This window comes from Protomyctophum bolini, assembly GCF_963924005.1.
Source record: "Protomyctophum bolini genome assembly, chromosome: 4".
Lineage (NCBI taxonomy): Eukaryota > Metazoa > Chordata > Actinopteri > Myctophiformes > Myctophidae > Protomyctophum > Protomyctophum bolini.
Genome location: NC_137865.1, coordinates 44,317,639 through 44,334,945, shown reverse-complemented (window position 1 = coordinate 44,334,945; position 17,307 = coordinate 44,317,639). Strand labels below are relative to the sequence as shown.

The window sequence follows — 17,307 nt, the reverse complement described above, 5'->3', positions numbered from 1 at the left end:
GATGGACACATGGCACACATTAAAAACTAACCCCGAGGACTAATTGGGAATTCCACATTAACTGAAAGGGGAGACATGGATACATTAATTATACGTATACTTCCAAGTTGTAACTGTAGGGTAACTTTCTGGATGTTTTATTTATTTATTATCCTACACTTTGCAACTTCAAAGTCAATTCAATTCAATTCAAATGAGCTTTATTGGCATGAGAAAACATGCGTTGTGTCAAAATATAATACAAAATCACACCCGTGTGATGAGGTGAGGGGCGCTCTTACATGATGATGTAAAACAAACATTGAGACAAAACAAACAAATTCTCTTTATTGTCAATGGGGTTTTTAAAACAAACATTGAACTAAAAACAAACATTAAACCTGTAGGCCGGGGCCCTCAAAAACAGTTGAAAATGGAAAAAATATACTATTTTTGGGGGAACAGAATGTAAACAGAGATATGTTACATTGCGTCGTTTTATACAGTATAAAGCTTTTTGAAACAAATGGCACCACTCTTTTGCACCGACCAACTTCGAAGTCAAGTTGGTTGGTAAGGAACTTCCACATTGTATCCAGGAAGTGAGCTCAGGATTTTTATGGGGTCGAAACAAGCCGAAGGAGGTCGTCCCGTCCCCTTGTTGCAGAAAGGAGAGGAAATAGGTGGTCCTGCCTGGTCGAAAAACACCGTTCGGAGAAGTTTATAGTGACCGATCGGGCCGGGAACGGATCGGCTTTCTATGTTTTGTTTTTCGGGGAGCCCTTTCCACTCACACTGTCCCTCGATCGATAACAACACCTCCGATCGGGTCGATAATATAACGATGATGAAAGGACGGACTAGTTGACACGCGATGTCACCAGCGACGGGCGGAGCGACGGGCGGAGAGACGGGGCTGCGTCGTGCGCTTATCAGCGGGGATGGAAGTTCGGAGAAAGTCCGAAGCGAGAAAAATGGAGCTCCACCACACAGCTGAGTGACTGAGAGTGGGGTGAGGAGGCTGGCTTTGGCAGGCTGGGGGGGAGTCCTACCCTATAGCTCTGCTACTCCCGCAGACAGAGTCGCGTTAAATAAGGCCTCGTTTTGGCTGTCGCTTGCCGACAACACCCCTTGATCTCCAAGCTCACATGCAGCGCTTCGCTAGAGCTTGGAGATCGCGGGTTGTTGTCGGCAAGCGACGCCGTTGCCGCAATGGATTGAAAAGTACTGCTTGAACTTCGATAGCTTTGCTAGCTAGCGACCCTTTAGTTGAGTTCGTATGGTAATTGTGTCTATTTGTGTGATATGATTGTCCCCAAAGAAAAGTTATTCGAACTTGCAACATGTTTTTCAGAAAGTTGGAAAGGGGTTGGATGGATGTCCTTTTGACTGCCGGGGGGGGGGGGGAGAAAAGAACAACATTGACACGAAAAGGGCCTGGACACTTTTTGAACTTGATCTTAATTGTTACAAACTTAATTTAAATAAAACCATGCACTCAAATGAAGCGCAATGTGAAGATATTCAACATTGTAATTTCTGTTGTTTAGGCCTGTTGAAGTCAAGAGTCCCCTTTTTTCGGTGGGATGATTGTTTAAAATCAAGCATAGCTCCAATCATGGCTGACAAAGCAACAGGAGTTGATAAACAGAGTGAAAACTGCATTATTGCGGGTATAGTGTCCCGTCACTGGAAACCGTTAGATAGGTCTACTATACGTGAGGCCGTTTGTTATTCTGTTAATAACCCGTGTCGCGAGATTAATCCTTTCTTGGGGGGGGTAAGGGGGGTTTGTAAAACAAACCTTGATAGCTTTGTTCTGCTTGAAACAATTACTATATGGCTGGCCTCATCGCAACGTTTGGTGACTTAAAACAACAAATATGGAATGTCTCGTGTTGTGTGTATATCAGTTTTGTCATGTTATTGCCATTTGTGTACTGTGTGCTGCATGTCCAATCCTAATAAGGTTTATGCTCCAACTGCTCTGCTGTCATGTTTAGATATGGCCATCCTTGCAGCCCACACGTTCTGTATAAATAAGTGGACTCAGCAATAATCACACACACAAGACTCATGTTCCATTTTCTTTTCTGTTTCAGAACGTCCCTCTTCAATTCTCTCCAGCCTGTGATTCCCCAGAAGCTGCTTTGTTTGTGGCAACACTGCAGTTACGGACAGTTTATTCCCTATGGATTGACTTCAGAGAATCCAAAGCTGAAAATGTAGTTGTGGACTTTCAGTGATCATGACGCAATTCCATGAATCTTAAATATACTATTGCAACATCCCAGAGGGCATCTTAGAAGCCAGGGGTCCTCCTGGCACCCCCTCCCCCTTTCCCTTCCCTTCCCTGATAGTTCACTGAAACGCCTTGAGTATCCACATTTACCAATTTGTATGCAGTTTCCCCCCACAAACCTTCAAGGGTCTTGGTGTTCTTCCCGCCTCTAGGCAGCAGTGCGGTAGGGGGTATTATTGGCACATATTTTATTTTATTTTGAGAACATTATAAATAAATGAAATATTAAGACGTCAGAACAAAAAGCTAGTGCAGGATGTGCTGGGGGAGGCACAAAGATCCATGCGGTCTTTGATTCGGGACTCACTCTAATGGGACTTAAGTGGATGTTGCCATTCGTTGCATTCGTCAAGCCTATCTGACTGCTGATGCAACCTTATTGGGACTTGAGTGTGTGTGCCGGTTCTATTCCTGAGCTTTCCATGTGGTACAGCCTGGATGTTGAGTGTCCCGGGACTGTTGTATTCACTGTTGTTGCGGTGATGAGGCAGGGCTGCTGGTGGCCAGCTGTGGGGCTGACTGGGCAGCGGCCTGAGGTGATGTGATGGGTTGCAGGAACACTAAGGTGCTCCCTGAGCCCCCAGGGGATGTTCAGCTGGACCTGGTCAAAAAGGTCAGTAAGATGTTGCATTGTTTAGAAAATAATCATAAAAAATCATAAATCCTTTGCCATTGTAGAACTACAATATCTGTATTCTGTACGTTTGTTCCTTTCAGTTAACCCATTCTGGGTGGGTGGGAACCCCTTTTGGTGTTTTAAGCATTATGTTATACTTTTAGCTATTGAAAAATAGCAGATCTACAAGCTCATAGCGCTACGAGATTGTAGATCTGCTATTTTTGAAAATTTGTGAAAATGTGGCGCAAATCTTTGAATATATATTCTTTCAGAGCGAACCTTTTTAACTCAGATCTTTGCTTCTGGGGGGGTCCCTGGAACCAAATATTTTCAGATGGAGGTTGCTGGCCGATTTCATATGTTTTTTGGGGTACATGACATGAAATATTGAGCACCACTGATAAAGAAACATGGGTATTTCAGAAAACTGGCAGCATTTAGAAGACTTTTTATTTATTAAATTTCGACGTCAGGCCTAAATGGGTTAAATCCAATTGTTACATAGTGTGCTGTCACTTCAGAACTGTGTGTACTTTATGTCTGTGAAATGCTACAGGCTGCTTAATGCAAAGTGTTCATGTATTTTTCAGGTGGACCCTCCCCAACACCTGCAGACAGACCTCTATAAACACTTCATACGCGGGGATGGTGCGGGGAGTAAGACGGGTGCTGCTGGATGTGGGGGAGGTGATAAGGCAGACTCCACCTCCCCGCACCAGGCCCAGGCACAAGCTGCCAGCCGCACGACCTCCGCCCAGCCCCCCAAAGAAGGGCCCGAAGACCCTCAGCGGAAAAAGGTGGCAAAATATCGGGCCAAATTTGACCCACGGGTCACGGCCAAGTACGATATCAAAGCGCTGATAGGCCGAGGAAGCTTTAGCCGAGTGGTTCGCGTGGAGCACAAGAGCACACGGCAGCCGTACGCCATCAAGATGATCGAGACGCGGTACCGAGAGGGACGGGAGGTGTGCGAGTCGGAGCTGTGCGTTCTGCGGCGTGTCCGCCACACCAACATCATCCAGCTGATGGAGGTGTTCGAGACGGCCGAGTGCGTGTACATGGTGATGGAGCTGGCCACCGGCGGGGAGCTCTTCGACAGGATCATCGCACGCGGCTCCTTCACGGAGCGCGACGCCACGCGGGTCCTGCAGATGGTGCTGGACGGGGTCAAGTACCTCCACACCCTGGGCATCACCCACCGAGACCTGAAACCAGAGAACCTCCTCTACTACCACCCGGGAGCCGACTCCAAGATCATCATCACCGACTTTGGCCTGGCGAGCAGCCGGAAGAAGGGAGACGAGTGTCTGATGAAGACCACGTGCGGCACGCCGGAGTACATCGCCCCCGAGATCCTGGTGAGAAAGCCCTATACCAACGCGGTGGACATGTGGGCACTGGGGGTGATCTCGTACATTCTGCTGAGCGGCACCATGCCCTTCGAGGACGACAACCGCATGAGACTGTATCGGCAGATCCTCAAGGGGAAATACAGCTTCTCTGGAGAGGTGAGATGTTGCAATGCACATACAGGGTGCACTCTTTCTTTCTGTTCTTCTTTTGTCCTTCCTTGCCCGCTGTCTCTCTCACAAACGCCTAGCTTCAGCGGTCCTCCATACATTCCTCACATGGTCTGAGTGAGGCCCTGTCAACAGATTATTAAGGAAAGTACAGCTTCTCTGGAGACGTGAGATGTAATCACCACAAGCAAGCACCCCATACCAACTCATCCTCCTGGCCTTTTGGTGCACATCTCTTAATTCTCGCCACCACCCTCTCCCACTTATTGGTCCTCTCTGCTGAGTCAATATGCCCTTCTGCAAAGTGTGTGTGCGTGTGCATAATAATTCATGCTCCATCTCTGTAACTAGTTGAAAGAATGCTGAGTTAGCCCCTTCCTTTGTTCCAGGGTGTGGGTGTTTAGGTTGCCACTGAGTTTTATGAATGCCTGTTTTATACCCGTGGACAAGTGTCTGCCAACCCACATAAATAATGGGTTCATCGACGCGACTCACATCGGCACTTCATTAGAGGATCTGTTATTTGTGTTGGTCAGCACTGTCTTTAATGATTTTAAAATACTGGCGATCGTCTTTAAATCAGTTTGTTCTGGGGCCAGCCGCCAAAATAAATTCCGGACTTGTTTTTTTTTGAGGGGCACTAGCTCCTCCAATGCCCAGCTTTGTCTGTTTGTGTGAACACAAACACAATGATTTGATTGGCTGAGAAAAGTACGTATTGAGGATAAAAGTGAGGGCAGAAAAGTGAATTGGATTATTTATTTATGTATTTTGAGGGGTGCTAGCCTCTCCTATATTCAGCTATAGTGTAGATTTTTGTCCTAACACAAACATGAAATGCCATTGACAATGAATGGAGAATTTAAGTCATATGTAGACGAGCAAATCGACTATTTTGTCCTAACACAAACTTTAAATGCCATTAACAATGAATGTCAAATGTAGACGAGCAAATCGACTATTTTCGTCCTACACAAAAATTCCCATTGACAATGAATGGAGAATTTACATAATTTGTGACTGATCAAATCGACATGTTACGTCATGATGATGCACGATGATAAGAGCGCCCCTCACTTCACACAGGTGTGATTTATTTTCATTATGAACCCTGTCGAAAAATATCTTGTCGTGCAGGACCCCGTCTACAAACTGGTCCCAGAGCTAAAACAAAACCTGGTGAGAGTGTTTAGTTGTTAGGCCCTTGTTTACCATAGGTAGGGCAAACAAAAGTGTCCGATTAGTGCATGGATCCATTTAATGTTCAAAAATCACTTTCTTAAATATATTTTTTATCCCACGATTTTGCAACCCATTTTTCACCCCCGTGTCAATTATCTAATGTGATCCTGGGCTCTGCACACCATCCACCAGCCTAGCCTGCAACAGACTTGAACTCATGCTTCCTTCATGCCTGAGTGTCCAAGTTGCTCCTTTACACCTGACGGGGGAGTTTCCCTGGTTGGACGTAGCGCGTGGAAGGAACACGTTATTCCAACCAGTTCCTTTCCCCTCCATCAGGCGCCCTGGCTGGCCAGGGGGAGGCAGTTTAGAGACCAGGATTACTGCATGTTTTTTGTGAGGGTACCTACCCTAGGGGACACGGGGAGAACATGCAAACTCCACACAAAAATCACTTTCAAAACAACTATGTGCCATATCTGCATAATTGGCATTGCCCTTGGATGAATGCAGACACTGAGAAAGCAGCCTTATTTTCAGATAAATGGTAATCATTTTAGCTCTTACTATTATCAGTATACTGTGTGTTGAGAGAGTGGTGATAAATGAATGAGGCCACAAGGCGAAAATGATTCAATTTTGAACCTTTTGCATTGCGAGTACATGATCTATGGAACTATGGAACAATTTCATATATTTTTGGGGGGCCTTGACATGGAAATGTTTGACAACCAGAAACATAGAAACATGGGATTTTCAGAAAACTGTCAGGATTTAGAAGGCATTTGTAGAATCGTCCTCAGGTCTAAATGGCTAATACAACATAAGACCTGAGGTCTTTTGTTTGCGTGTAATACGTACAGAGGTAAATAATAAAGTGACTATGCTACTGAACACCACAAGCCCCTCCAGAAAGTAAAATAAATGTATATTTTCTCCCCATATCCCAATTTAATAATGAGTGTTCTAAATGCTTAAGCTACTGTGTTAACACTGATACTATAGCTCACTTGAATTAGTCTCTATGGAAACGCGCGTCTTTAAAGCCATCATGAATAATGTTTATATTTAATATGACAATCCTAAACTAATCATAAGCATCATGTAGCAGCAGCAGCTGAGAGAATATTTATCTGGATATGTTACGTGTATATACTACATTGATTGTGTTTGTGTGTCGTGGGTGATGGTAATCCAGGTGCTGTTGGTGTTTAGACTTTCACTCTTCTTGTTAACACTTACCTGTCTGAGACTGTCCATGTTTCAGAAAGAGAATTGACTGTCCTTATGGGGAACGTTTGTAATTTGGGAACATTTTCTTGTAGCAAAGTATGTACATAGTGCTGTTGTTTTGTTTTGCTTTTTTTCAGCTTTTTGGGAGTGCAGCTTGTCCAAGTACATAACATGCAATCTCATAAACAAACAAGGTGAACATTCTTTGGGTTGTGACTTGGCAGAAGAGACAGACAGTACGGCGCGTAACCTGCCAACCTGACCCCAGTCATGACTACGAGAATATGTGTAGATCCAGTAGACCTACTATCTAATATCTTGTAAAGTAAACTAAATGGATCTCCCTTGAATACCTAACTTAGAGAACCCTTTGCACAAGAGATCTATAACTTCTTGTCATCTGATCACAGAACTATTGTTACAGTAGCTCTCTGATGCCCCCTTGTGTTGTGTGTAGTAGCCTAGTTGAGAACAATTTTCATACAGATGTGTATTGGGGGTGGGAGAGCTGTATTTTCCTATAATTTAAATTTAATTCTGCCAGTTTAAATTACTCTGTGATGTCATTTGATATCATATGATTACAGTAGCATTCTTTCACGCTGGCATTCTGTTTTAATTTTAATAATTGAATTTATTTAGAATTAAAACTCAACTGCGTGCTTTACAACATGGTATATCACCCAGCCTTATTTCAATGTAAAGTAAGTAGCCTTGCCAAGCCCTGAGGCCCATAGGGCAGGAGCCTATCTCCTGTTTCTGTAGCGTGAGGCAGCTTGATTTACAAGTACACCTCCTGGACATGACGCTAGTATGTCACATGGACTTACCCCCAATCCAACCCTCTTTGGTATGACCCGGCCGGGAATTGAACCCTGACCGCCCAGTCTCAGGGCGGACACTCTAACCACAATGCCACTGAGCTGGTAGTATTTCAATGTAAGCAAACAATGAATGCTCATCGTTTTTTTTCTTCTTCTGTGCCTTTGTCCTCTTCCCCAGCCATGGCCCAGTGTGTCGAACCTGGCCAAGGACTTTGTGGAGCGGGTTCTGACCGTGGACCCCAGCGAGCGACTGACCGCCGGTCAGGCCTTCAAGCACCCCTGGATCGTCAGCATGGCCGCCTCGTCCTCCATGAAGAACCTGCAGCGGTCCATCTCACAGAACCTTCTGAAGAGGGCGTCGTCGCGCTGCCACAGCACCAAGTCGGCCCAGTCCACGCGGTCCAGCCGCTCCACCAAGTCCAACAAGGCCCGGCGGGCCCGTGAGAAAGAGCTCCGTGAGCTCAACCGGCGCTATCAGCAGCAGTACAATGGCTGAAGCCGCTGGACCATGAAAGCGAGCGACTGCAGACTAGAGCATGAGGCCGAAGCCACAGCACTACAGAGGTTGAACTTTTTACATGTGACTGCCACTGGCTCCAAGTCACACATCACTGACATGGACTGAAAAAAAGACAATGACTTAAATGTATCCATGGCAACCAGTGACATGTGCATCATTGGTTTTAAGAGCAGCTGCTGTCAATTGACCAAAATTCACAAGCCAGCCATTTTTTCCCTTATGCCATCTTGCTCTTACATGACGTAAGAGATACATGGCCGCTGTGTGTAAAATGGTCTATCTATGGCTACAGCAGGACAAGGCCTGCGGTGGATGCCATTAGATTCATGTTAATGGTTGAGGTGTTCTGTGTAGAAGAGGCTATGAATTTCCATGACAGTGTGTCATAGTATGTGCACAGAAAGGGACAAACCAGTACTGTTTTGAGGCAACAGCCCAAAACGGTTCAATCTCTCCGTCTATCTCTACCTATCCGTCCCTTGAGTCTTTGGTTGGTCGTGGTGCCCGAAGCAGCAAGCAGGACACTGTTCACTCACTGCCCACATCCCTGTCTCCTTCACTCCCTGTTTTTCCTCTACATATTTATTTATTGTTGTTGACATGATTATTGGTCTCCGTTCAAATGGTCACTGGATATTGGCCGTCCACACGGATCTGTTGAACAGAATTCTGGGTACTGACATTTCTAGGAAGAGAGGGGATGTTTTTTTCTTAGAACAGGGGAGAAAAAAGAACTTCCCTTTCTCATTCCTGAATTATTGCTGTGAATTTACTATTTTGATACATTAACTGTTGGGGACATATACAATACAATAGCCAAGCTTATCTTACGTTGGCGTTGGCGTTGGAAGACACTGCAACACTAGCAAATCAGTGATCTAGTGCTTGTGAAGTCTAACATGGTCTTTTCTTGCCAGTCATACTCCGTTGATATCATAGATCTGAAGCTTGTAAAAGATTGGAATGCTGTTTGGTTTAATTTTCAAGGCTGGTTTTGTTTATCTTCAATGTATTTAAGAAAACAGTCCTCGTCATCCCATGCTCCTTCCTCTAATCACATAACTCCAATGAAGTTTTCATTAACCACTTAAGCCCCCTATTATACTTTGTTGTACGACGAATATCCGAAAATGACGAATCTACAAAGCATGAGCTTATAGTTTGGCTTTTTTTCCCCTCACTTATGACATGCCTAAAATAGGGACACCGGTTTGAAAGTGGTTAAAGGAATGTTGACCCTTTTTTTTTTACATTTTCATCATTGTTGAAATGATGTATATGCTTCTTAGTGCAGTATTTTATGCTTTTTCCCCCCTTTTTTTAAAAAGCTTGGTATGTTTGCATAGCAACATTAAGCTAGACATCTTGTGTGGTTTTTATTCTGCAAAGATCATGTCCATTATTCAATGGATCTGTTACCTAATTCTTCCAAGTTTGACTTTGGAATAGCCAAAATGAAGATGAGTTTTTTTTGTTAAATTAAACTATCATGTATGAAGGACTTAAATCGTGATTTAAATGAACAGCATATTGTGGTGTACTCTGCCTTGTGTACCGTGCAATTGTGTGGTTTGAAACAAATGAAGAAAAAAAAACACATTGCCATTCCTTTGCCAAATCTACATGTTGTTCTAGATAACCCTTTGAAACGTTCAAAATAATTGATCTATAATATCCAAATTGAAGGAACAATGTGCACTCTCCCTTCTCTTATTTCTCATAACCGGGACCACTGCACATTGCAAGAGTTGAGTGGGGGGAGGAATGGGACTTGGGCTCGGATATATATATATATTTGCCTAACTAACGATTAATCTTTGATAGTCTCTCATAGCCATACTATATCACACAATCTGCCTGGGGCAATTTGCATTACAAAGGCAGATAAGGCTATGTTGGAACAGTGGAATTGTCACAAAAACAATTCTTATGATTCTAAATTATCTGGTTGATTTTTCTTTACCAAATCGATTGCACAAAGTGGTCTTGCATACTTCTATGAGCGCTTTGCGGTGAGCTGTCCTGGTATAAAGTGTGTTTTAGTTTTTTTTTTTTGGTGAACTTATTTTTTTTTAAATGATACTGGAAATCCAACAGAGCCATGTCAGCTGACCTCAGTTTCTGTTATTTTTTGTTGAAAACGTACTCTGTCTGATATTCTTGATGCTATTCTAGAGCTTCCTAATTTCCATGAGATCAGTTTTGACTCCTCCGTTCCTCCGACTCCTGTCTAGATCGGATTGGCTGTGTTATTTTCTTTCTACTGCTGTATTATCCACCCTGTTCTCTCTCTCACTTCATGGGAGTCTGAAATCTGAATGAGTTTTAATCCAACACTGTCTTTCTTGACAGGAAACTGGTTAATATCTTTTAAATCTCGGAACACACACACACACACACACACACACACACACACACACACACACACACACACACACACACAATCAATCAATTACTGGGAGTCAAAGGAATTAATGTTTGAAATTGGTCAGCAGTGTCTATTGTGTCCAATGGCTAACAACCATATAGTATTCAGAAGTGTTCCAGCAGAGTGTTAACATATTTGTATGAGTTTCCTTTCACCTTTTATATATGTGTATGAGTTTGTGTAATGTCCTAAATGAAGTAGCCAACTCAACACTGTTATCTGAATACAGTTTGTCTTTTATGTTTGTTATTGTGTTTTACGTCTAAATGAATGATACAACTTTGATTCTTCTACCATTAACTTTTTTCTAATGTTTTGTAATGGTGAAATGGTTCAGTCATTGTATACAAATGTGCCAATAAAATAAATCCGAACCTGACGTGCTACTTTATTTGCTGTGTAGACACATTGTTTACATGCTTGTTTCTAATGGTACCTATAAGCTATGTTTTAATAACATTCAACAAAAGTAATTTGGATTTGTCCAGAATTGGTTTAAGAATATGTTTTGAGTAGCACTTAAAATTATTGATTGTGTGTGTGTGTGTGTGTGTGTGTGTGTGTGTGTGTGTGTGTGTGTGTGTGTGTGTGTGTGTGTGTGTGTGTGTGTGCGTGTGATAGACCAAAGACAAGGGGTCTGAACCTTTTTCACAGAAGTGCCATGTTTTCATTTTTGTGATCGTCAGTGTACCATATAATTATGGCACCACATAAAAATATAATCTCCCCAACTGATTGTGATTGTCCATAGGATACACATAACAACCTTAGAAATATCAGGATGTAATTATCATTAAACTCAGACCCACCTATCTATCTCCCAGAATCCCTCCCAGTGATGAGTTACGAGTTTGAATTAATGTACAGGATTAATGTGTGCAGGATGTAATTTGTAGATGTGAGTGGACTTAATTTAACTGACTAAACCTTTTTGGCGAATTTTAAAAGAAAACACTTCTGACTCACTCTTATACCAGTGTGCCAGTGATCACCTTCCCCTGTGCCAATGTTGGCACCCGTGCCTAAGGTAGTCTAGACTATCTGACTATCAGATAGTCTAGAGTCTAGACTACCAATATTTGTTTGGCTATTATGTTAATAATGCAACTCCAATGAGTTTTGTATCCCTTTAATGTCAAACCTGATCATGTTGCCACAGACGCCCTCTTCCGGCAAAACTGCAGTAAGACTGATTAAGCTTTGCATTATGCCTTAGAAGACTGTTTCAGGTCCACAATCAGATGACTGATTCTGCTGGAAGAATGTGACTTACTAGTAAAAAGATAATAATAACGCACATGGCTCTAGAGTCTAGATTACCTATTATTATGAGCTAAAGAACAAAAACATTATGGGGATGATCTACACAAAACATGGCAACCCGACACAATCAGACGTCAGTAGTCTGCGGCTGAAGACTACGTAAGCATTTACCCTCCGGTTAGTGGACTTCAATATAAGAGCAATGAATAAACAAATATGAAATGAAAAGGTACCAAAAACTGTGTTACTGTGTATTTTACAATTAAACATTATAAAATGAAAGGAACACTTCACCTATAAAATGTTCATATGGAGATGATGCAGGAAGAAAAGGCAAAACATAATTTCGATTTATAGCGATGGCCAAAACAACTACAAGTATGGTAGGCCTACAACTCAGGCTTAAAGGTTAGTTCAGATTTTTTTGGACTTAAAGTTGTAGGAGATACTTGCCATTAATATAGTGGTTGGTTGCAAAGGTGCCTGAGTCCCGTACTCGGCGTACTTTTGGTTCCGGTCATTTGATGGTCTGGGGGCACACCATTAAAGGGTTTGTTCAGATTTTTTGAATGAAAGCTGTAGGAAATACTTGCCATTAAGCCTGAGTCCCGTGCTAGGGAGTTCTGGTTTGGTTGTGGTGAATATTATTAGTATTTCCGGTCATTTGGTGGGGGTCTGACTGGGGATGATTGATTGATTGATTGATTGATTGATTGATTGATTGATTGATTGATTGATTGATTGATTGAACAGATCTACAAGCTCACAATAATAAATATATGGTATTAAAGTTAAATCTGACTTGCCTAAGCCTGCAGTGCAGATACCCTGTTCTATTTCAGAATGGACAAAATTATTATATTTTTTAAATACAGAATGAGATCATATCGACAATCGGTAATATCGGCCTTATCGGCCAGAACAGCAATTAATTATATCGGATATCGATATCGGCCAAAATCTCTCATTAATTTCAGCCTATCAAAATGGGTGGGGGTGAGGTGAGACGGGTGATACAGTCTTGGGTGAGGTGGACCACTAATAAATTGGTTCATAAAACTAGCATCATTTGTATTGTTGACCTATTTCTATTCTAGTCTACCATAGTACCATAGACTATAGGCCTAGTGCAACTTTCGTTCAACTATTTGACCTCTCTGTCACATGGAACTATTTTTTTGTGTCCAGTATCAGTATCACTACGCCAGCAGGCAGCGTACCCAGCACAAAAAAGTTCCATGCCTCAGAGCTTACTCTTATTTTTTAAGTCCGCCGACCGGAAGTCAAATACAATCGACTTGACGCGTCTGATTAGAATACTTGACGAATGTGGTTTCGCCAGCCTTTTGCTAGCTTTTTGTTCGATGCTTGTGTGTAACTGGTAACTAAACGGAGTAGCCCCGAATCTACCACCATACGCGGTAGATAAATGATACAAACGGACGTCAGCTTACCTTGAGAAGGCACAGTTCACTGGGTGAGTAATGATGGCCGTCATAGCAACAACAACAACACACACACACACAGGCAGACAGCACACAATGTGAGCTAGCGAGCTTAGCAACGCATGTGATATGAAGGCACTGTAAAATTCCTCCTGCATCTGCACGTTCCCTTGTTTACAGACATCATTTTGAGCTGTTGCGGTGTGATTCTGACACACGATCGCTTCATGCGTAACGATAACGACTTACAGATGTACTTTACGCCAGAAATTAATTGCAACATCGTAGATTGCACAATAAAATACAAAAGCTCCAAATACAACAGCAAATATGTCTGGTTGATGTTCTGTCCATGCTATTATTGATCAAACGTTCTTCTTGGCCATATTGCTGCTATAAATCTAATAATGGTATATTTCTATACCACACACAGTACCGTCGTTACTTTTGCATTTTCATCTCATTAGCGCTAATGCTAACTTACTAGTTGGCTACTTCACGTGTTTGTTGGTAAAATGGGATGGTTTTAAACTGTCATTGCATTGGAAATCATAAATATGCTGTGTTCCTTCTGGCCTCCTCGATTGTCGAAGTGTGCCAAGCACGTATTAATTATATACATACTATATAATATGTTATCGTTTTGAACAGATCATATTGATTACCTGGCAGTTATGAAACACAAACGAACCTTTTGCATTTAATTCGTGGAAGATGTGAATTCTATCACAACTCCAGGATAGGTTAATTGTCTGCAACCTGCAGTCTTCTTTGTGCAGACATAAATGCGGTATGAATACATCATGGACATGACATGTTTATTACACATCAACAACTAAATGAGTAGTTTGTTTAGTCTTGTGACTTGTGGACCAATATCTAATCTGTTTTTTTCTCAGGCACTGAAGTATTTTGGAAAATTGTTTCTAGTGGGCAGTTCCATTGTTATGACTGTTGTCTGGTATGATGTTAAGTTATCTTTAGTACTTTATTTTATATTATATTGTTATCCTATTATTATTTTTTGTGTGTTACCACTTTTTCGGTACTTGTTCACTGACTGACTACACGACCTACCTCGTGTGTCTTTTTATTTGATTTCATCCTGATCCTGACTGCTGTGCTACGACAACTGAATTCCCCTCGCCTATAGATTTAAAAACAAACGGAGATCAGAATCTAATATCTGGAAATTGGAATGAACCGTTGATCTCAACCGTAAGCAGTTTGAGAACATTTATGGCTCTTTCTTTGTTCTTTGTTCTTTGTTCTGATTTGGGGGTCTCTTAGTTGGAATTCTACTCTAGTAATCCATTATAGCTTAGGTTTGATTGATGTAATCTTTGTGATGTTGACACAAGTGCTACCAGCCTGTCTTTTACAGCTCTCCCCTAACCAGTAGGACTACAGCCCCGAATCTTAACCAGTAGTTGTTAGGTGTATTGTTTCCAGGCAAAGATCCTGCTCCAAGCCGTGGCTAGTGATTCAAGCTAGCCCCCCCCCCCCCCCAATGCAAAGCCAGCTATGCTCCTATAATTATATTGTATAGAGTCATTTGCTGCCGTAGTCCTAAATCTACATTTTTTTAAAGTTGGTATTGTGACCACACACACACACACACACACACACACACACACACACACACACACACACACACACACACACACACACACACACAGACAGAAGGGTGGGACACAACGTGTGCATGTAGCACCAGTATGTAATCAAGTCCCTGATTCAACAAGCTTGGTCTCCTTTCTGTGAACGTATCTCTTTAGGTGGGAGAGATAGACTTTGAGGACATTTATACCATGTTGTAGTAGTAATAGTATAGTGCGTTTTTACTTGTCATTTATTGGAGGGACAGATGGACTTTGAGAACATTACATCACCATGTTCTCATCTACACAGTAGGCCTGAAGTGATGACCAGTGTTGCATTGGTCATTGCATGCAGTACCACACCGCCCCCCCCCCCCCCCCCCCCCCCCTCCTAAGATTTTCCAGGAGCACACTGTGCACTCACATACATCGATCAAAAACAACCTTAAGTTCCCACGAACAATGTTTGCAAAGGCTGCCGAGTGTCACACCTAGTGCGAATAAGCCTGAATACACTCTACACTACAGGACTTGTGACCTGCTAACTCATGTAGTGTAGGTGATAAACGACATGCGTGATAAACGACATTACATGTCATTAACAATAAGATTGTGTCCCCTCCTCCAAAGATAAGACTGGAGGGGTACCTGCATGTGACATTGTGGGTACCTGCACATGGCATGGCACTCAACTCTGCACATATTGCACACTGCTGCACACTCCACTCTGGATGGAACATAACAACATATTGCACACTTTGTCCAGCCATACAGCTCGGTTGTCATAATCATGCTGTGCTCGTAGAGGCTAACGGGCTCATGGGACTATGCAAATGCAAGGCACATCCATGAAATGACACCATCAGACTCTCCAAGGGAGTGACTCATTCTCAGTTCATGACGGAAGCTGTAATGAAAAACAAACAAAACTAGTGTTCTGATATACACGGTTATATATTCCTCAGAGGGAATGTGTCAAAAATGCAAACAAAACATCCAAAATGCCTCATCCGTGGCCATCTGGTGTGAGGTACTGTAGGAGCCAGTAAAGGCAAGTCTGCATTTGGCTTATATAACCTGGGGTTGGCAGTTGGCACTAAATATGGAGTTGATACTCTGAAGTTTTCTGTTTGAATTTGGGGAATTGGTCGTGTCTGTTCAACTGTCAATTTGTCCCGGCTATGGGCTACGGGGGAAATGACCCCATACTGGCTCGGCAGTGCCGTTAGAATAGATGGAACAAAGTTTCATTGCAGCGTTCGTTCTAGCCCGTGTGCATGGAAGTTCATTTTAGGACAGGAGATCCATCTGCCGGCTGACTGAACAGCAGGCGTTTGATCTCATTCACGTGAACCTCTAGTCTAGAGTAGACTACACTATGCGCTGTGAGCTTATAGATCTGCTATTTTTGGTCTAGAGATTTGTTGTGTAGATGGAACAAGCAGTATAGTACATACCAGTAAGAAATATAGCAAGCACACTTGTGCAGTGATATTAGCCAAACCTTTTGTTGCTATTTCTGTGTAAGTAAACTACCAAATCTAAACCAAATTTACAGAATAATAATATCTATCTATAAATGCACCAAGTCTCTGTGTGTGTACGTACGAACGTAGGTAATTATATAATTTAACACGCATTCCACACGACCACAGGGAGTGCAGTGCCCGATGTCGAGTCCATCGGATAGCGATAGCCGGTTGTCCGGCTATCAAATAACCAGCACAAAATCCTCTGCCTGGGCTCTGGACCTGATCACCCTTATATCTCCATATATGGAGCTGGCCTGTTCTGACATCACAACACTCCATATTTGGGCATGCCTGACACAGAACATATATAGGAAGGAATAAAGGGATGCAGAGAGACCGATTCAGAAATCCCCATATATGGGCATAAAAGGGACACAGACAGATGAGTGGAATGGGTACTCTGACAACAGGTATTGCATAGCCGGGTGGGGCATGGATCTCAAATTTCCATTGTTACCGACTTGGTGCTGTAAAGACTGGCTAAAATGTACATTATCTTTTAGAAATACAAATCATGAAATGGTTTCACCACACACACACATTCTTGGAATATAATTTAATACATACAGTATAAGTATGCACTTCTTAGTTGGATGCAAGTGCAATAATAACCCATTCTGACCTGGCACCCATTTTGGTGTTAGCATCATGTTATGCTTTAGCTATTGAAAAATAGCAGATCTACAAGCTCATATCGCGCCACCGAGTGGCGCGCTACGAGCTTGTAGGTCTGCTATTTTTGAAAAATCGAAGAACGACTGACATTTTTTAGAATCTGATCTCAGGTCAGAATGGGTTGATCAGACCAGTGTGTGTCCAGTGGAAACCTCGTATGAATCTGATCTCAGGTCAGAATGGG

General features: G+C 42.5%; 2 protein-coding genes across 2 annotated transcripts in view; both read left to right on the top strand.

The window, feature by feature from the left end:
- The first annotated feature begins 660 nt into the window (after positions 1-660).
- pskh1 (protein serine kinase H1) lies at positions 661-10,986 on the top strand. Its single transcript, XM_080761410.1, has 4 exons — positions 661-991; positions 2,082-2,894; positions 3,491-4,408; positions 7,838-10,986. The coding sequence occupies exons 2-4, from the start codon at positions 2,826-2,828 to the stop codon at positions 8,153-8,155; spliced, it is 1,305 nt and encodes a 434-aa protein (XP_080617536.1). The 5' UTR covers positions 661-991; positions 2,082-2,825; the 3' UTR covers positions 8,156-10,986.
- Positions 10,987-13,195: 2,209 nt separating this feature from the next.
- The window catches only part of mbtps1 (membrane-bound transcription factor peptidase, site 1), a 35,749-nt gene continuing 31,637 nt past the window's right edge, over positions 13,196-17,307 (top strand). Inside the window, exon 1 of the mRNA XM_080762618.1 lies at positions 13,196-13,347. The gene's annotated coding sequence lies outside the window, so the exon portion shown is untranslated. The remainder of the gene's footprint in view (positions 13,348-17,307) is intronic.

What these genes read in the sequence shown, in the direction of transcription:
- pskh1 (XM_080761410.1), top strand. Translation starts at nt 2,826, where the DNA reads ATGGGTTGCAGGAACACTAAGGTGCTCCCTGAGCCCCCAGGGGATGTT. An exon ending in AGCTGGACCTGGTCAAAAAG is followed by an intron (nt 2,895 to 3,490) that starts GTCAGTAAGATG and finishes TGTATTTTTCAG; the next exon opens with GTGGACCCTCCCCAACACCT. An exon ending in AATACAGCTTCTCTGGAGAG is followed by an intron (nt 4,409 to 7,837) that starts GTGAGATGTTGC and finishes CCTCTTCCCCAG; the next exon opens with CCATGGCCCAGTGTGTCGAA.